Source organism: Nannospalax galili, unplaced genomic scaffold, assembly GCF_000622305.1.
Source record: "Nannospalax galili isolate Female #2095 unplaced genomic scaffold, S.galili_v1.0 scaffold136, whole genome shotgun sequence".
NCBI classification, from domain to species: Eukaryota; Metazoa; Chordata; class Mammalia; order Rodentia; family Spalacidae; genus Nannospalax; species Nannospalax galili.
In genome coordinates this window covers 154,142-175,181 of record NW_008340872.1, presented here as the reverse complement: position 1 = coordinate 175,181, position 21,040 = coordinate 154,142, and the positions used below count along the sequence as shown (strand labels likewise).

The window sequence follows — 21,040 nt, the reverse complement described above, 5'->3', positions numbered from 1 at the left end:
ACAGAACTGCATGGATAGATAGATCCTCAATCTGTAGTGAGAGATTTCTGCCAATAATTGATGGAAAAATAGAAATGAACCACACAAGACAGAGAGAAATAATGAAGGGGCAGCCTGGGGGTTCTGGAGAAACTTGGATCCCCAACTTGTATGATATTCATGAAGGCTGTTCTGAGGGGGAAGCACGGAGGAAGCAGGATGAGATGGGACTACACGCAGTAAGGCAGAGGAGACAGAGATGAGGAAGTTTGTTTTCTTAAATACAAAGAGAGAGAGAGAGAGAGAGGGACAAAGAGAGAGAGAGAGAGAGAGGGAGAGAGAGAGAGAGAGAGAGAGAGAGAGAGAGAGAGAGAATCTCATGGTAAGAATTCTGTGTACCCCAGACAACATGATGCAGATGTTGTAAGCAGCTGGTACCAGACTTCAAAGCTTTCTCGGATAGACTCTGCTCCTGATTTGACCTTAACCCTGGCCACGTCTAGGCTCGATGAGGACATAGATCTGTCTCTGCCATCTGTTATTGTCTTTACTGCTGAAAGGAGGCAGAACTTCCACTTGAGAAATGGGATGGTGTTTCAGCATCATGCAGAATGCATTATCTGGGCCTGAAGAGATGGCTCAGCAGCTAGGAGCTGGTACTGAAGTCCCCTAAGAGGACCCGAGTTCCCAGCACCCACGTCGGGCAGCTCACACCTGCCTGTAATTCCAGCTCTAGGGGATCGCCACCCTCTTCTGGCCTCTGTGAACAACTGAACTCATGTGTATGTACTCCCTCCATTCCCCATATACATAATTAAAAATAAATCTTTAAAAAAGCAAATTAAAAAAAACCAAACTGTATTTCCTTACTTACTTTCTGCCCCCTCAGCTTGTGTGTAGCTGAGGGGTAGCCCATGGTGACAGAGGCCTTGTTTACTGCATACTATGGCCCTGGTAAATTCTCTGCAAATGGATCTTTTAAAAATATTTTATTATTTTCATTTTACATGTATGAGTGCGTTGCCTGCATGTGTGTAAGTGCACCCATGTCATGCAATGCCCAAGGAGGTCAGAAGAGGGCGTTGGATCCCCTGGAGCAGGAGTTTCAGATGGTTGTTAGCCGCCATGTTATACAAGCCAGTACTCTTAACCGCTGAGCCATCTCTCCAGCCTCCAAATGAACTTTTAAGTTATATACTAAGTCACATATAAAATAGAGAAGTGTATCTAAAGGGACTCAGCCACAAATGGCTTGCTGGTCAGCTCCAGCATACAAAGCCACAGGATTAAGAGTGGCCAGGACTTCAAAGTTCATAATCTCATGAGGAAAATAGACCAGTACAGGGTAAGTTGTGAAGAAGACAAGCCCATCCTGATTCCAAGTGTCCACCACAGGGACTCCTAGGAGAAATACACCCATGTCTTTCCTTCCCAGGTTCATAAAGGGAGCATGGAGCATCCAGAGGACCCTCCTTGCCCATGACCAAAGTCATCATACTAATTTGTCTTCCCAGGAATGTAAGTTGTGGTTATCCCATCTCCTCATTAACACTTGATATTGTCAGTCTTAAAATTTAGCCATTCTGGTGGGTGTGTAGTGCTCTCTCTCTCATTCTGATTTCAATCAGATTCAGTTTTGGAAAAAATAAAAGCATGTGGGATCACTGGGTGAAGCTGTGTAGGCCTATAATCCCAGCACTGAGGAGGCAGTGGCAAGAGGATTTAGAGTTTGAGGCTAGCCTGGGCTACATTAGCAAGACCCTGTCTCCAAAACCACAAAAACCAAACAGACAAAAAGCAAATCGATGTGATATGTAGGTTCCTGTCAGGAGGGTGCTGGGCTCTGACTCATGGACTCCCAAGGGCAGCACTGGGCTTCCCCTTCCCATTCCCTCTTCACTGCCCACCACAACCAACTCATGATCAGCAAGGTCATAGAACTGGCACCCAAGTTGGGCACGACTGCTCAGACACCTGTTGAATCCACCAGACCAAAACCCTCCTGTTTTCCTTGTTGGCTGTTACACCAGATGAAATGTCTATGTAAATGCTTTATGTTGGAAAAAAAAAACAAAACCCACCTGGGATGACTGAAAAATACCCAGACCTCCCCAGAGCTAGAGGCAGCTGATGCCCCAGGGAGCAGCTGGTAGGCTGCCCTGGCTGACAGACAGCTCCAGCTGGCCTAATCATTTGCCAGCCCCCAGGGACGGTGGTGAGCATTTGAATAGAAAGTTCCTCAGAGAAGGAATTAGAGTGGACATGTGGGGAGCTGCCTGCCTGCCTGCCTTAAGGCTTGCTGAGCAAGAGGGACCTTGAGGAGTTGAGGAAGAGGCAGGTGATTAGACTTGGGGGTGGGGGTGGCCTGATTTATGGGGTAACCTCCTTTGGCCTTTCCCCAGCAGGAAATGGACTGTTTACTAATGCCTTCCCCCTACCACACACCTGCAAAAGCCTGTTGGTAGTATTTTAAAATAATTTACCAGAATGAAGTTTCTATGTTTTCCTTTGGATAGTTGCCCAGTAATTGGCTTTGTGTTTTTTGATTCAAGAAATAGTTTAAAATATACATGATTGCAATGTTTTTCTTTGTGTCCATGCCTCACTGTTTCTATCTCTCTTTGTGTCTTCCATAAGGTGCTAGGAATTGACCTCAGGGTTCACAAATTCTAAGTTACCAGTCTACCAATTGAGCTATACCCCCAGCTCCTGTGGTACAGCTTTTAAGCAATCCTCAAAGTCTTAGATAAACTGTTCAACTCACCCCTCTCCTACCCTAAGGGAGGCTCATGGTGAACGTTTGCCATAGAGCATTGACCTGCCTTTCCTCTCCTTCCCTCCCCTTCCCTTTTCCCATCCCTCCCCTCCCCCATCTCTCCTTCCCTCTCCCTCCCTCCCTCCCTCCCCCTTTTTTCCTTCCTTGTGTAACAGTGCCATAGCATGCATGTAGAGGTCAGAGGACAACTTGCAGGAGTTGTTTCTCTCCTTCCATCATATGGGTTCTGGGGATCAAACTCAGGTCATCAGGCTTGGAGACAAGTGCCTTCTACACACTGAACTATTCTAATTTCACTTGTCTGATATTGGTGCTTCCTACAGAAGGAATGTGTAGTTGGCTTGTTTGAGCTCTTTGCCCGACTCCCTCCTTCCTCCCTCCATCCAGTCTGTGCAATGTGCCAGAAGTAGCCTGGGATCCCTGACCTGAAGCTGTGATCTGGGTACCTATGTATCTTTGGTTTATGATTCTCAAGTAACTGGCTATTATTCAAATGGCAGATTGCTGTAGTTTCAAAATGTTTCTACTTTGAGCCACTGTGGCCAACATGAATGTATGATGCTCCGGCAGATTTCAGAGGCCTTGGATTTCAAGACAAATCCACGAGATCCAAGAGAGGGGTGGTGGATCCTTTGGGTGCAAGAGGGGCACAGTCCCATCCCAGGAGGTGGTTTCCTTGAGACCCAATGGGAAAAGGGTGTTTTTCTCCAGGGTTTCACAACGTGGAAGATTCTAGTGCCTATCCCTAGGATTGAGGAGACTTGGGACCTCTGGGTTGGAAGATATCAGGGCCTGGTAGTCAGTGGATTAGCAGAGAGACCTAAGGACAGAAGACTGCCAAACCCCTTCTGAGGCTAAGTCCTTCCCTGGGGCCCTGGGACCTAAATTCAGGAGGCAGGATCCAGAAAGCATGACTGTCTACAGACCTCACTGGAACAGTCAAATTCGGCTTGATTTAGAGAAACAAAGCAATGTAGCATTTCTTAACCCACAAGGGTCACTTTGTAATTTATACCATGTTGTAACAATGGTTTCCTGGAACACATCTGAGTCTGACTCATGTTTCCTTTCATTCTGAAATTTGAGGTCCTGTATTGTGCCTCCAAAAGGAGTCAATCTTACTTAAGACCTAGTCCTGAAGATTTGGGCAGAAGTGAGAGTCTACTCCATGGCCCTGATTGTAAGGTGGCAAAAGACAGGCTTAGAGGAACTGAGAGACTTGTCCTCAGGGGGAAGACTGGGAATGCAGGTATTTATTAAGTTTTGTGTGTGTGAGTGTTTTGCCCGCATGTATGTAACCATTCCACGTGCAATGCCCACGGAGGCCAGAAGACAGCATCAGATCCCCTAGGACTGGAATTATGGATGGTTGTTAGCCACCATGTAGGTGCTGGGTACTGGACTTGGGTCCTCTGCAAGAGCAGCCAGTACTCTTGACCATTGAGTTCTCCAGTCCTGGGAACTGCAGTTCATATGCTGTCACTTGAAGGAAGAAACCCAGGTCTACTACGGATTGGTTTCTGGCTTAGCTCATCAGCTGTAGGACAGATGTCACTTCCTGTGTGTTGCTTCCTGTTTCCCCTGGGGATTCAAACTTGGACCACTGGGTCTGACCTCATCTTCTTTCATCCTACTATAGTCAAGATCCACCACACAGATGCTTTGCAGATTAATAGTTCTAGAAAATCCCAAATATGGCCACAAAAACATCCACTTAAGTGACTGGATTTAGTACAGATTGGAAAGGTGTTTGACTAGAGGTCTCTCCTGTACTGGGGCTGATGTGTGCACTCCTGCCTGACTCTGGGTTCAAATCCTGGTGCTTTATTTTCCTGGGCAAGCTGACTTGGTCTCTGTGCCTTAGTCTCATCTCTTATACAGTGAAGATAACCAGGTATTTTTCTCATTGGATTCTTATCTGTCTCTGATGAAATGGTATATGAAAAGTTCGCCTGTCACAATGTTGTAAGTGCTAATGAATTATAATCGTTACCATTGTCTTTTTTCTTTTTAGTGTGTATGAGTGTATTGCCTGCATGTAGAGGTGCACCTGTGTCATGCAATACCTGCAGAGGCCAGAAGAGGGAATTGGATCCCTGGGAACTGGAGTTACAGACAGTTGTTAGCTGCTGTGTGGGTGCTGGGAATCGAACCTGGATCCTCTGCAAGAGCAGCCAGTGCTCTTAACCACTGAGCCATCTCTCCAGTCCCTGAACTTCTGCTCTTCCCATCTCTACCTCAAAAGTGCTGGGATTACAGACATGTACCACCATGCCCAGTTTTATGCAAAACTGGGAATCAAACCCAGGGCCTTGTGCATGCTAAGCAAGCACTCTACCAACTGATCATCATTCCTGATCACTGACAGGGTGTTTGTTATGAGAAAATTAATTAATACAGGGGTTATGAACACCCTGCAGGCCTGGCTGGGTCCAGAGCTGCAGCTTGCGACCCTCCTGGCCTTCCTTTTGGATATTCATTCTGACCCCACAGGGCCAGACCACACCAGCGGGCCTCACCACTGTCCCACAGCAGCTGCCTTGTTCCAGCCACACTCATGCTCAGCCCTTCCACAGAATGGGTGTTTCCTTCACACTCAGTCTGGGATGGACCAGGAGCAGGTGGTGTCAGAGGCAGAGGAAAGGCATGAGCCCACAGGGACATGAGAGCAGGACCAGGCTCCCTGGGCTTCTCTGTGTGTGTGTGTGTGTGTGTGTGTGTGTGTGTGTGTGTGTGTCTGCATGCATGTGCAAGTACAATCCAACTCTCTGGTCATGTGACTCAGATAACAGCTGGAAAGAACACTAGACTCTCAAAGCCTTCAGGCCCCACCCAGCTTTCCAGCATTTTCTAGCAGAAGCCTTCTAGGACCTGTTGGGACTGGTCACCCCAGAAAAGAAGCCAGCGAATCCAGGTGAGGCCTCCGGGGGGGTCAAGCATCCTGACTGGGCTTCTTGCCAAGCCAATGCCTAGAAAGTGGAGGTACCATGTGCTCTTCCCTTTCCAAACTCACTTTCGTTTGCTTAAAAGTGGGACTTGCTGGACCAGTGAGATGGCTCAGTGGGTAGAGGCACTTGGGCAGGCTTAATGACCTGTGTTTGATCCCCGGATCCCACAAGGTGGCAGGAGAGAACCGACTCTGGAGAGTTGTCCTCTGACCTTTACACACAGGCAATGGCACGCATGTGCCTGCACACCCCCCTTAAATAAATAAGGTTGGAAGCCACATTGTCTTTACTTTGTGATTGGCCCTCCCTCTCACCACACTTCCAGATTGGTAGGGGACTCTATGACTTCCTGTGGGCTTAGCTCAAGCATCTTTTGTGTGGGTATCAGCTGAGTGTGCCTCAGATTTTCCCATCATGCACTAGTAGGGAGCAGCACCGGTCAGCACCAGTTAGACTCAGGGGTCCTCATCCTCAGCATGGCTGCAGGACCCAGAATCTCTGCATCCCTAGGGCCCACACCCCAGGGTGAAGACAAAATCTAGTCCTGTCCATCTCAGAAACATCCAACCTCCCACCCAAGGGCTTAGTCCTGTGTCACAAACAACCCCCACTGCCAAGCTCCCAGCTCATTTTTTATTGAGATCTTATTAAATCACCTGCATAAATACATATAATAAATACAAAACAGCACTTTAAAAAAGCCTTTGGTATACAGAGCTTTCTCCTCCTGGAGTCCCTCCTTCCATGTGTTCTGGGCGCATTTCTTCCATGCACATTAATCAGAGGATAGCAAACATCCCAGAAGTAAAACTCTCCAGCTGCCCAGCAGCCATCAGTGGTCCCTCGGGGCTCAGCAGCCGGGGCAGTGGCCTGGGGAAGGGACTCACACGTAGTCGTTTAGCCTGTACCCACTATGCGAGGCTGAGGTCACCGAGGGTGCCCGGTTGTCCTTGTAAGCTGCTGGTGGGCGGTAGGCGGGGGCGGTGACCCCGGTGGTCATGGCAGCTCTGGGTGGGGCCTGGTAGGGCCTGTAGGGGGCTTCATCCTGGCAGGACAGGCAGAGTAAGGTGCCACCGATGAGTGACAGGGACGAGGAGATGAAGCCCAGGTACAGGGCCTGTCCGATCTCAAACTTCATGCCACTGGGCAGCAGCGGATTGTAGAAATTCTGCACCACGTCGTTGGTGGTCCAGGACACAGCCACCATGCAGAGGAGGCCGGCCAGCAGGAAAAGCGCACCCCCCAGCACTGCAAAGGTGGTCTTGGCTGGTGTGCCCTTGGCACAGCGGGTGCACTTCATGCCCACCACTGCGCAGGCACAGGCCACGCCGGACAGTAGGCAGGAGATGACCATGAGAGCCCGGGCCGCCTGCAGGTCACGGGGCAGTGCCAGCAAGGAGCGGTAGATCTGACATTGGTAGATGCCGGTGCTGTGCCACACGCACTCCATCCACAGCCCCTTCAGGTAGGACACGGCCGTCAGGATGTTGGTACCCACGTGGGCTGTCCTCCGCCAGTGTGGCAGGATGGTAGTGATGAGCGTGCCCACCATGCCCAGGAAGCTGAGCAGGAAGCCCAGGAGTTGAACCGCTGTGCTGGCCATGGCCAAAGGCTTCTGCTAGCCCTGCCAGGCAGTGCCCAGGTCCCCAGGGATGGAGCTGCTCCTCAGGTGCGGGCAGGAGGCCTAATAAAGCCAAGGGAGGAGAGGGAGGGAGCGAAGGGAAGCCAGTTAAATATTATCTCAATGCTTTTATTTCTGTCACTGAAACTTAGTTTTCCATAGGCAATTGGTATGGTAATTAACATATTCTGAAAAAATAGTTTCTTGGACCTCACTGATTGGAAGAATGAGCTGTTTTCCTTGGAAGGCCAGAGCTGGCAGAGATGACAGCCTGTCTGAGCAGCCAGGCCTCAGGGACCCAGACTCCAGAGCTCCCATTTCTAATTTCTCCTGGCACCTAGTCATAGGAGGCACATAGAAGAAGTTCTACCTTACATCTGCACTCAGCTCTTTTGAAATACCTGAATCTTCTTTCTTTGGTCAGTAATGAGTAATAACAAATTTGTCCAGACAGCTCGGACTGATACATGCTAAGGTGTGTGCAGGTTATGACTTAGAGACAGGCTTGGGTGCTGTGTTTTTAAGGGGATGACATTGTCAAGTACCACAGAGGCAGTTCAGAGGCTGCTTTGGAATTCCAGGGTTGAAGTGATTATTGAGGGGGCCAACTCCGGCCAAGGGACAGGATCTCCAAGGTGGCCAGCTCCTTGGATGCTGCTGTACCCTGCTTTGTTAGTAGTGACAGAGGTTGTTCAGGTGGGGGGCTTCCTCAAGCAGATTAGGGCAACCCCAAGCTGCTCTAGGTGGCTCAGGGTCCGAAGACTTCTCTGGAAGATCGCTGCCTGGACTTGGCCTCTTGACTGACCCCTGACTGGGCATTTTACAACCTCACCAACTCTTCCCTGTCAAGGTTAGTCATTAAGTACCACAGGAAAGTTAAGCCTGCCTGACCCCACCAGGCTAGGTGAGCGGACCAGTTCTGGGAGGTCTAAGTGTGTATTTGTGGCTAATTTTAGAAATCATTAGGTTGCTATTTTTAAACTCGTGCTAATTTACAGATTTGCTAATTTAAGAAGTGTTAATGAGCCCCTATCTCCCATGCCCCGGCACCCCTCCCCTCTCTCTGGACAGCAGCTGCTGCTGGCATCAGGTAATCCTTCAACTTCCGGCATTGCCTCTCACTTTGGGGCTATTCATTCATTTGGAGGAAAACAATATTAAGGGACCCTGTCTCCTTGGAAACCATGTGACCCTCCTCCCTATGCTGCTAGAAGGCTGTGTCCTGCGCACTCTTTCTAAAAGAAGGTGCTGCCCCTCAGAGGAGGAGTTGCTTACACAGGGCCAGACTGGCCGGTCCAAGGCTGACTTTGGCATCTCCTGTGGACTACTGTTTTCCCCACAGACACGTGCAGGCATGTGGAAATATTTGCTAGGGAGATGTAGGTCCAAGACAAACATGGTTTCAGGCATCAAGTTACAAAAGGCCCTCAGCAGGCCAGGTGGGTGGGATGCATCTGACAGGGTGACGGGTTCCAAGACTGAATAAATGTCAGATCTTGCACCCATGTTGGGTGAGTGGCACGTGGCTTCCCTGCACCCTGAGCTACGATTTAGGGCAGGTTTCCCAACCACAGCTTCTAGAAGGTATTCATAGACATGTTCTAGGGACACACATGTCAGAGGTGTCTGAGGGAAAGCTGAGTGGACTTCTCAGAGGTTGGACTATGCAAATGTGCACTGCAACCTTCCCAGGAAACAGCTCAGGGGAGGCATTTTCTAACCTTACTTGACTAAAGACACCCCTCATCCAGTTTTCCAAAGAGCAGCTTGAAGTAAAATCACACTCACTCTAGTGAGTCCGTTTTCATGGAGGCAAAGATGAAATAGGATGGTTCTTTTAAAAAGATAATTTGAGGGCTGGAGAGATGGCTCAGTGGTTAAGAGCACTAGCTACTCTCACAGAGGACCTGGGTTTTATTCCCAGCACCTACGTGGCAGCTAACAACCAGTTCTAGGGAATCTGACACCCTCTTCTGACCTCTGTGGGCATTGCACAACATGGGTACACTTACATATATGCAGACAATACACTCATACACATAAAATTAAAAAAAAATTATAAAAAAGATAATTTGAGGGCTGGAGAGATGGTTCAGAGCACTGTTCTAGAGGACCTGGGTTCAGTTCCCAGCATCCACACGATGGCTAACAACCATCTGTAACTCCAGTTCCAGGGGATCGGATGCCCTCTTCTGGCCTCTGTGGGCACTGCACACATGTGGTGCACTTGCATACATACAAGCAAAACACTCATACACATAAATAAAAATAAAAATAAATAAATAAAGATAATTTGATTTCCAGAGGGAGAAATGGGTACCAATAACTTCTTAAGCAAGGACTCAGACTTGACACCAGAGGAGGGTCAAAAACATCGGGCTGTGAAGCAATGTAAGAATTTGTGAAAGGCCACTGTGGAAAACCCCACCTGCTTGGGTTCCTCAAACTGGATCTGGCTTTTTAAAAGGGCTTATTTTTTATGAATAAGCATATGAGTGTTTTGTTTGAATATATATACACTATATGCATGCAGTGCCTGTAGAGGCCAGAAGAGGGCATCAGATCCCCCTGGAACTGGAGTTACAGGTGGTTGTGGGCTCCCATGTGTGTGCTGCGAACCTAACCCAAGTCCTCTGCAAGAGCAGCCAGTGCTTTTAACCACTGAGCCATCTCTCCAGCCCCTGGATCTGGTTCTGTGAGCACCAGTTTTGAAGGGCAAGGGTCGTCTTACTTGTATCGACTTTTATCTTGTTTCCTTCCTCTGTAGCCTGTGAGCTACCTTAAAAAATAACTATTACTATTACTACTATCACTAATACAATAAAGGTGGCAGGAGTCCTCAGCCCAGTGGGCTGCCTGAACCCCAGCTAAGTGGACTCTGCAGTTTTGTCTGCAAAGGGAGTGTCATTTCAAAGGAAGTGGCCGCTGGCCACAGTTGGGCCAGGACTAAAGGACAGATATGCCATGTGCTGGTCCTTGTCCCTGCTTTTTTCCTTTTGGTTTTGTGAGAAAGGGCCTCACCATGTAGCCCAGGCTAGCCTTGAACTCATAGTCCTTCTGCCTCAGCTTCCTGAGTGCTGGGATTACGGGTGTGTACCACCACACATGGCTCCAGCCCCTGCTCTATGGCTGCCCAGTGCCCCTGGGCACACAGTCTTGTCCTCTGAAGACCTTCCTTTCTCTCACTCTGTGGAACATGTACTTGCCTCCCTCATCATCCTTGCTTCATGGGTGGCTGCAGTTCTGGGGGCCATGAGGGTGTTTAGTCCTGTCCCTTCCCTGTCCCTTAGAAGTCTCATCTTCATCCACTTCCAGCTGTCACCACAGAATTGGCTGCTACTGTAGAAGATTTCCTTTAAAAACTTTATTATTTCTTTATTTATTTGAAACACAGAAACACAGTTTCATCTAGCTCAGGCTGGACTTGAACTCCTTATTTTCCTGCCCCCAACTCCCCTATGCTGGGGTTACAAGTGTGTGTCACTACACCCAGTTTTTTATGTGGTACTAGGGATACAATTCAGGGCTTCATGCATGCTAGGCAAGCACTCTACCAACTGAGCTACATCTTCAGCCCTTGGTTTCCTTCTTTTTTATATTTTATTTATTATTTTTATTTTATGCGTATATGTGTATTGCCTGCATGTAGTTAAGTGCACCTGTGTGGCATGCAATTCCCACAAGGACAGAAGAGGCTGTCGGATCCCCTGGAACTGGAGCTACAGACAGTTGTTAGCTGCCAGGTGGGTGCTGGGGTTTGAACCCGGGTCTTCTGCAAGAACAGCCAGTGTTCTTAACTGCTGAGCTATCTCTCCAGCCCTGGGTTTCTTTCTTTTTAAAGATTTGTTTTATATTATGTATATGAGCCTGAGTGCATATATGTGTACCACATGTGCCCACGGAGGCCAGAAGAGGGTATTGGGTCCCTTGGAAATTGAGTTACAGGCAGTTGTGGGTCACCCAATATGGGTGCTGAGAACTGAACCCAGATCCTCTGCAAGAACAGTGCTCTTAACCCCTGAGCCAGCTCTCCAGCCCCGGTCCTAGGTTTCTTAATAATGCATGAGGGGCTGGAGAGATGGCTCAGTGGTTAAGAGCACTGACTGCTCTTGCAGAGGACCTGGGTTCAATTCCTAGCACCCACATGGCACTATGAACTGTCCTTAACTCCAGTTCCAGGGAAATCTGAAGCCCTCTTCTGTGGCATTGCACGATACAGGTGCATTCACATACATGCAGGCAATATACTCATACACATAAAATAAAAATAATGAATAAAATATTTTTAAAAATGCATGAAACAGGAAGGGAACCAGCTGGAGTGGGTGGGGCAGGGGCTATGGAGGAGGACAGTGGAGGGGGGACCCAGGGAGAACAAAGTAGAATGGCACATGTATGAAGATGTCACAGTGAAGCCCATTAATTCACATGCTAACCTCAAAAAAATGACTAAAATGAAAAACAAGCTGAACCTTCTCCCATAAGTTTGGGGGTACTTTGCAATGCTATTTTAGCACATCTTTAAATACAAATATGAGCGAGAAATCAAGTCATACCTTGGAAAACCATTTTATGATCATTAGTCTGGACTTTTATGTGGGTGTGGTTGGGGGGAATCTCTAAAAGTGTCACTTCCTAAACTTTCTATAACTTCAAATTATCTTTCAGACTGGTGGCCATAGATAGTTTAAATTAGCAAGAATTTTCTGTGCCATCCATACATAGTTTTTCATCCAGTCTCTCCATGTGAGTCAGAAGCAGGTTAACCATGTGACCAGATCTTACGTATCCTGATAGTGCTTACTGTAGTTGTTCAGGAAAACCAGTGGGAAAAGTCTTTCCCCAAAACACAGAAATAGCAAATTATGGATTAAACCCATCCCCTTTCAGATGAGTAAAGGAAACTCCATTTTTCATAAGAACTGGTTTAGGTGAAAGCTCCTGTTAACCAAAATATGGTGTGGAAGCCCCGCAGAGATCATTTCCAGCTCAGTAAGTTGTAAGAGCCTACAGATTTGTGAAAACCACAAATATAAGTCACCTGAGCCAAGGAATTCTAAGCCTTTTCCCAAGAGGCATTATCTCTCTTTTTCAAGTCTTTATTAGATGCCAATCAGAAGCTGGGCAGGGCAGTGCACACCTTTAATCCCAGCACTTTGGAGGAAAAGGCAGATGGATTTCTGTGAGATCCAGGCCAGCCTGGTCTGCATAGTGAATTCCAGGCCAGCTAGCGATACATGGAAACCCTGACTCTAACAACAACAACAACAAAAGATCAGGGTCAATGAGATGGTTCAGCAAGAAAAGATGCTTGCAGCCAAGTCTGGGGTCCACACTGAGGAAGGAGAGAACTGATTCCTGCAAGTTGTCTTCTGACTTCTGACACATATATGTACACACACACACACACACACACACAAAGTTAATTTAAGTTTTGTTTTGTTTTGGGTTTTCTCTTTTAGAGAGAGTGTCTCTATTTAACCCCAGCTGGCTTGGAATTTGTTATGTAGATCAGGCTGGCCATGATCTCACAGAGATCCACCAGCTTTGCCTCCAGAGTTCTGGAATCAAAGGTGTGTGCCACCACACCCGGCTAAAATATTTTTATTGTATATGTATATATGTGTGCCTGAATGTCTGTCTGTGCACCACATGTGTGTGGCTAGCCACAGAGGCCAGAAGAGGGAGTCACTCCTTGGAGCTGGAGTTACTCCAGGCAGTTGTAAGCTGCCATGTGGGTGTTGGGAATTGACGGGTCTTCTGCAAGAAGTCACCTCTCTAGCCCCTTAGTAATTTTTTAAAAATACAGATCACCAACTGTGGTGTTTGAATGAGACAAATCCCCTGAGGCTCCTGTATTTGAGCACTTGGCCCCTAGTTGGTGCTGTTTGGGGAGGTTTAGGAGCGTGGCTTGGCTGGAGGAAGTGCGGCACGGGAGGTGAGCTTTGAGAGTTCATAGCTTTGTCCCACCTCCACTCTGTCCTCCCTCTGCTTCCTGTGCCTGCTTGAAGAAGCAAGCTCTAAGCTTTCTGTTTCAGTTACCTCCTGCCATGTCTCCCCCACCACCAAGAACTCAACCTCTGGAACTGTAAGTCCAAAAAACTCTTTTCCGTAACTTGCCTTTGTCATGATGTTTTATCACAAGAACAGAAAACTGATATGCATTTTAAGATTAAACAACTGAATTTCATTTTTAAAAAAACATCAGTGTTGGGGCTGGAGAGATAGCTCAGTGGTTAAGAACACTGGCTGTTCTTGCAGAAGACCTAGGTTTGAATCCCAGTACCCACATGGTAACTAACAACTGTCCCTAACTCCAGTTCCAGGGGATCCTACAGACTCTTCTGTCCTCCACAGCCGTTGCACGACACGGGTGCACTTACCTAAAAACCTGCCATACAAGAAGAAAGTATTGGGAAAAATTAAAAGAAAAACACAAAACCTGCTGGTGGATGTGAGGAACTTTAAAAAACGTATGATTATTAGATAGTACTAGCTGTGTTTTCTGGAAAAGCTTTATATAGAGGATGCTGTGGGTTGAATTGTGCCCCCTAAAAGAGATCTATTGAAGTACTAATTCTCAGTACCTCAGAATGTGACCTGTTTTGGAAATGGTGATATTACATGTGGTTAGTGAGGACGAAGTCTTGCTGCAGTGGAGCGGGCCCCTGAGGTAACAAGGTTAGTGTCCTTTTGACATGATCGCATGTAAAGATACCATGTGAAGATGCAGGCAGAGCTTGGAGTAACACATCTAGAAATCCAGGGATGCTGCAGACCCAGCCATCCCTCACAGCCCTCAGGAGGTACCCATGCTGGGTACCCCTGGGTAGCAGACTTCTAGAATCAGTTTCTGTTGGTTAATCACCCCCAGCTAATTCCTACCAAGCACTAGCTATTTGGGAAGTTGGAGGAAAATGCACTCATGTCTCAATACAAGAAGCAAGTCTTCCTTTAGAGCTGATGTGTGATCCAGTGGCTTTGTGTTTGTCACTAGGAAGAACTGGGTAGCGTCCACCTGCAGACAGAATGGGAGGAGGAGAAACATCTGGAAAACCCCCTGTAGATGTGAGGTTCAAAAGCCAGTGCTGAGAAGCCCACACAGTGATCAAATGACTGGGCTTCTCTAGATTTAAAAAGTTATGAGTTCATTCAACCTACAAAGAATTTAAGATGCAGTCTCTAGTTCTATTCAGCTTACTGGGCTGCACTCAACTGGTGCCTGACCTTTCTAGGTTGATTGGCTGTTTTTCTTCTTTTTTTTCTGAGACACTGTCTCAAGTACTGTCAGTTTTTCTTAAATCAACATGTTTTGGTTTCATAGATCATAAAAATCCAAATTTGAGCCAGGTTTGGATAAGATGACTCAGAGGCTGCTGGACTTTACCTTGGAAATACAGTGGAGCTCAGTGGGGTACCCTTTAGTTAAGACCAAGATGAGAGGGAGGGAGGGAGGGAGGGAGGGAGGAAGAGAGAGTCAATCCAAGCTGCAGGACATTGTTACAGCTGGGCTGAGAACCACAGCTTTGTCACAGAATAAGACAACTATTCTGTGAATTTTGTAAACCTGAGAGTTATTTATTTGAACATCAAACTGAGAATACATGGCTGTGGTTACAAATATGGTGTCAAGTGAAAATACGGCTAAAATTTATTAATGCTAAAAAATGCTCTTAGAATTGTTGTTTCAAGCTCATTCTCTCTGTAAGCGCATTTTTAGTCCAGGTGTTCAAAATCTGTTAGTTATTATTAAGTAAAAACAATCATGACTGAATTCAGTGAGTCTTTATTACAGGCTACCTTGGTAATTCTTCTCTTGGAGTTTAATTCTTAAGAAATTCTATAATGTACATAAGGTTGTTGTCATTTGTGCCTGGGGAAACCAAGGTTTAGAGCAGTTAAGTGGGGCCTGGAGAGATTTCTCAGTGGCTAAGAGCACTGGCTGCTCTTGCAGAGGACCTGGGTTCAGTCCCCAGCACCCATATGGCAGCTAACAACCATCTGTGACTCCAGTTCTGGGGAATCTGAAGCCTGCTTCTGACCTCTGTGGACATTGCATGACACAGGTGCACTTACACACATGCAGGCAATGAATGCATTCATACATGTAGAAAAAAAATTATAAATAAACACAGGTGCACTTACATACATGGAAGGCAAAACATTCAAACACATAAAATAAAAATAAAAAATAAAATAGAGTGCTTCAGTGACTGGGCTGAATTGGGGAAGACAGGGAGACTCACATGACCATCCAGCAAAGAGGTACTGGGAGAGACGGAAGGAGTGCGGAAGTGACGAGATGGGTTCTCAGAAGAGGCGAGTTTGGGGAACACTGAGATTAAGGTAACAGGATGTGCCTGTGGTTTAGTGTAGGGCAAGAGACTGGCTGCTAGGCAAGGGTGACTGCCTTGGGCCACTGGACTGGATGAATGGAGTTGCCATTGATTGGTATAGTGAAGACAGAGGGATATAGGAAGATCCAGGTTTGAGACTGTGATGGTTAGTTTTCTGGGCAATGGGTACCTAGATATTTGGTCACACAGGAACTATCCCTGGGGACAGATTATTCTTTGTGTCATTATGATGGTGTATGGGGTGAAATTAACACTGAAAGCAGTGTTTTTTGTTGTTTTCTTTAGTATTAATAGTTTTTAGAGAAAGAGAGAGGGTCTCACGTAGCTCACATTGGCCTCAAATTTACTATGCAGCCAAGGATGAACTTCTGATCCTTTTGATTCTACCTACCCAGTGCTGGGGTTACAGTCTGGTGCCACTATGTCTGGCTTATGTGATATAGGGGACTGAACCCAGGATTTTGAGCATGTGAGGCAAGCGCTCTACCAACTAAGTGACATATGATGTAGCCCAAGAATAATGATCCAAACTTCGGTTATAGGTCTCCACCCTGCCCTCTAAATGTGTCATTCTCTGGGCTGCCTCACATACTTCCTAGAATTTAGCCTTCAGAATCTTTGTTTCCCCATAAGCAATTCTGCTTTCTCTGACTTCAGAACCCTGATCTTTCCTGCAGAGCAAGCGGGTAATAGAGCTGTGGGAACAGCCTCCAGTGAGAATGAACAGGAGTTAAGACATTGGGGACCAGGAGGTTCTGTCTGACCTGGGCAGGGAAGTGTGCACATTGCAGACCTTACATGTGTGACCCCAGAAAACTTGACAAGTGCAGTAAGTGAGGGTTCAGTTTCTTCAGTTTTCTGGGGTTTTTCCGCTTGCTTTAAGGCATGTGCATGCAGAGAGAAGCTGGCTGGTCTGTCCAGATTGGAGGTGCTGTGGCGCCCCCAGTTCAGCTCTCGGTGCTCCCACCAAGGAATAGTTATTAAGTGGCTCTCCACTCTGCCATCTGTCCATCCCCTGGAGAACTTTCAACAGACTCCGGTCGACTGGGGAGATGCTCAGTTGGTAAAACGTCTGCTGTGCAAACACGAGGACCTGAATTCAGATCCCCAGCGCCCGCGTACAAAAAAAAGTAGCAGAGCAGCATCTGTCTGTACCTTCAAGATTAGGTCGGGTGGATCCCTGGAGCTCACTGACCAGCTGGTCTAGCTGAGTAGATCAACTTCAGGTTCAATGAGACTGTCTCAAAAACTAAGGTGGAGAACAGTGGAGGACGACACGATGATCTCTGGCCTCCACACACATACATGGGTACCTGCACATATATGCACATACACATAGAATCACATACATAACACCCCCCAAGACCCTGGTGACCAGGGGTGTCCTGGTCACCCCTAGAGAGTCCAGTGTATTGGTTGCGAGTCCAAATGGGACTCTCCAAATTTCCCTCCCTCCCAGGTGATTCAGTGGGGTAGCCGGGTCCGAGAAACCCTGTCTTTACCTATATCCTTTTTGGAGGTCATATCAGAAGCCTTAAAGAGCCTGACACTGTTTGATATAATCATGGTATGAATGCATGGTCTGTTCTGCTGGACCTGTCTGACGACTTGGGGTCCCCCAGAGATGGGGACAACTTTGTCCAGCCAGGTTTTCTCCCTGTCCCACGAATATTGTCTGCTCTATCCACAGCCTTCTCTTTCACGCTCCTCTGTCTCAGTTCCTCCTCCACAGTTTTGCCTGTGTTCTTCCCCATCCACTTGCCCCCATTATTCTTCTTCCATAGTAAAATATCTAGAGAGAGGGGATTTCCTTAGCCACATCTGGTTCCTGTACTTCACAGAGGCCCGTTTAAACCATCCAACTCCTCCTCCTGGGTCCCCAGGCCCTCCTGAGCTTTCATCTAACCGCATTATTAACCTTGCCTGAGAAGTTCCCCCAGCATACTTATATTTTCGTGGATGACCCTTGAAAACAAAGTCTTGCTAGCTCTGGGTCTAGAGTGTGACATTCACACTGAGAAAATATGATGTGGTCCTCTTGGGGGAGCCAGTGATACTTTGCTGTATATATTTTCTAAATTGTTAATTTTGTGAGTGTCTCATGTATCCCAGGCTAGCCTTAAACTTGATTTGTAGAAAAGGATGGCCTTGAACTTTTGATCCTCCTGCCTCCACTTCTTGAGTTTTGGGATTACAGGTGCACTCCACCATGCCCAGTTTCTGGGGTGCTGGGGATCAAACTCAGGGCTTCCGGTAGGCTAGGCAAGCACTCTACCAACTGAGCTGTGTCCTCAGCCCTTTAAATACTTTTTACATGCTTGGAAATTTAGAGTTAATTGGGTCAAGGATAAGATTTCAGTTGGCATAAGTCCCTGTTAAATTCAAGGCCCCACAGAAAAGGCCGTGTGTGACACGTCTAGTTTGTCTTTCACATGTGTGTAGTGACCAGCTGTGCACTTTCTTGGAAGCACACTGGGTGCTGTGGGTTACCGTTACCTGCTTTCCAGAAGAACCCAGTACAAATGAAAAGTGAAATTGTTAGGAATATCTGGTGCCTGCAGTTAACTGAGGAGTGAGTGCTTCAGAGTATGCGGCCGGCTTCTCGTGACAGGCTGCAGGCTGTGTACCCAGCCCTGCCTATGAGGGTGAACCAGGAACTGGACACGGACTTTTCCTCTACTAAAAACAGACTAGAGCATCTGGAGTTTGAAAGGAACAGGAGACACTCCTGCAGTGTTCTGTATATAAAAAATCTGGTTTCATGTGCTTATTTTTTCTTCACTTAAGTGTAACCTAGATACCTCTGTGAGTACCTGCCAAGGAGCAGCGTTTCAAAAACAAAGCTATCTCTGCTCTCCTACCCAGGTGTGGCAGCCAGTGGAAACAGGCCTGAGGTTCTGAGTCTGTTTTCATGTTTCTCTCCTCTCAGGGAAATTCTGGGGGCCCCTTGGGGCCCCAGTCTTGGGAGTGAAGCTGCAAATGTGAGGGCCCCATCTTCTTTCTTCCTTCCTTTTACAGCCAGACACCCAACGGGAAGATGGCAGAGGCCGCCTCTGTGCAGGCCCCTAGTGGAAATTCCCCACTCACTGTTGCTGTTGGCGGCTGCCCCTGAAAGCCCATGACCCTGGCAGTCAGACACATCCCACAGACAGTGTGGGGGCTTGCTGCCTGAGTGGGGAATATACAGATCAGCTGGAAGGAGGAATGTTTGGGTTGAAAAGCTCCAAGAATCACTTCTGAGCTGGTGAGACCCACTGCCTGCATCTCAAGATGCCACTGGTACAAGCCTTGACTTTTACACATCTGTGACAGAACAGAAAAGTTCTTTTCTGCTATTTGCAAGAAAATGATTTTTTAAAAACATTTTTGATTTATTTTTATTTTACGTGTATGAGTGTTTGGCCTGCATGGATGTGTACCATGTGTCTGCAGTGCCCATGGAGGCCAGAAGAGGGCATCGAATCCCCTGGAACTGGAGTTACGATGGTTGTTAGCTACCATGTGGGTGCTGGGAACTGAACCTGGGTCTTCTGCAAGAGCAGTCAGTGCTCTTAACCTCTGAGCCATCTCTCCAGCTCCAGAAAATGATTTTTTAAAAAACAAAAATGAATATGCCCAAGTTCATTGATCTTTATCTTAGGAAAAAGATGGGGGGCCATGGAGATGGCTCCATGGAGAAAGGAGGTAGTTGGGCAAGTCTGATGACCAGAGCTTGATGTCTTCAACCCAGATTCGATACCATGCATCTGTAATCCCAGCATTCCTATGATGAGATGGGAGGTAGAGACAGGGGAAGCTCTTGGGTGGGCTAGCCTGGAGTATGCAGCACAGCAGCCAAAACAAGAGAGACCCTGCCTCAGCAAGGTGGAAGGCCAGAACTGACTCCTGAAAGTTGCCCTCTGACCTCCACATGCATTTTCCCTAATGAATAAATATTTTTTAAAACATAAAAATAAGGGCAGGGAGAGATGGCTCAGAAGTTAAGATCACTGTCTGCTCTTCTAGAGGACCTGGTTTTGATTCCCAGCACCCACATGGTGGCTAACAACTGTCTGTAACTTCAGTTCCAGAGGATCTGACGCCCTCTTCTGACCTCTGTGGGTATTTCACAACACAGGTGCACTTATGTACATTCAGGCAAAATACTCATACACATACAATAAAAATACAATAAATAAAAAAAATTTAAAAACAGGAAAACAGCCGGATATGGTGGCACACACCTTTAATCCCAGCACTCATGAGGCAGAGGGAGACAGATCTCTGTGAGTTCAAGGCCAGCCTGGTCTACATAGTGAGTTCCAGGACAGCTGGGGCTACAGAGGGATCCTGTCTCAAAAAGACCCCCTGCCCAAAACAAAACAAAACAAAACAAAAAACCCCCAGGAAAACAAGAAATACCTTTTACCTGAGCCAGAATAAACCTTTCTTCCTTCTGTCAGATATTTTGTCACAAAGGTCTAGAAAAGTAACTAATCCAGTAATATTTTCATAGCCCTTAGGGAAGAACACGAGTCTCTTCCTTTGTGTGCATCTGTAAATGGCTTATGAAGTACTGAGCCCATTGAACAGATGGGTAAATAAAGCACAGAGATTGGTGGATCACAGGAATCCAGATAAGCATGGAGGCTGGCACTGGCTCCCAGCCTGACTAATCATGGACAAACTGCTCGGCCTTATGTGACTCACCCCACTAGTTGCCTCAAGGCAGCGCTTCCTAGAGCTATGTAGAAGATGCTAAGATAACAGATGTAGAAACCAGAAAGCCCAGTTTGGAGGACACCAGCATGTGTAAGGAGTGTGCCGCTGAGGTTTGATCGCCCCTGCAGATGAACCTGTATTCTATACCAGGGAACCCAGAGACGCACAAGTAAGCACGGGGCACATATACCATCTCAGACTCAGGCGGGGGCCCTGGGCCTGGCATCATGGGTAGGCCAATGCTTAAAGGATTTGAGCCTTGAAAATGTAGGAATTAAATTCCTTGGTGAGAAGGTGCAGCTAAAAGCCAGAGCCCCAGAAGTGTCCAAGGTTTGGGGACCTTCTGGGGTGCTAATCCCAATTGACTTTCTACTTTGTGTGTGTGTGTGGGTCCCATCATCTGTCGTAGAAGGCTGTGGCAGTTGCGGGGGGTTGTTGAAGGATCAGATTGAATGGATCTTTCTTTCTTCATATCATTTTTATTAAAGGCTAGGTGTGGTGGTGCATGCCTTTAGTCCCAGCTCTTGGGAGGCAGAGGCTGGTGGATCTCTGTGAGATCAAGGCCAGCCTGGTCTATATAGTAAGTTCCAGGCCAGTTGGAGCTACAGGGAGACACTCTCTTAAAAAAGACACACACACACACACACACACACACACA

At 47.2% G+C, this 21,040-nt stretch overlaps 1 protein-coding gene across 1 annotated transcript in view; it reads right to left on the bottom strand.

Annotated features, from left to right (window-relative positions):
* Nucleotides 1-6,317: 6,317 nt before the first annotated feature.
* The window catches only part of Cldn14 (claudin 14), a 16,212-nt gene continuing 1,489 nt past the window's right edge, over nucleotides 6,318-21,040 (bottom strand). Inside the window, exon 2 of the mRNA XM_029564865.1 lies at nucleotides 6,318-7,387. Within this exon, the coding sequence (XP_029420725.1) occupies nucleotides 6,587-7,306 (720 nt within the window). The 5' untranslated portion in view covers nucleotides 7,307-7,387 and the 3' untranslated portion in view covers nucleotides 6,318-6,586. The remainder of the gene's footprint in view (nucleotides 7,388-21,040) is intronic.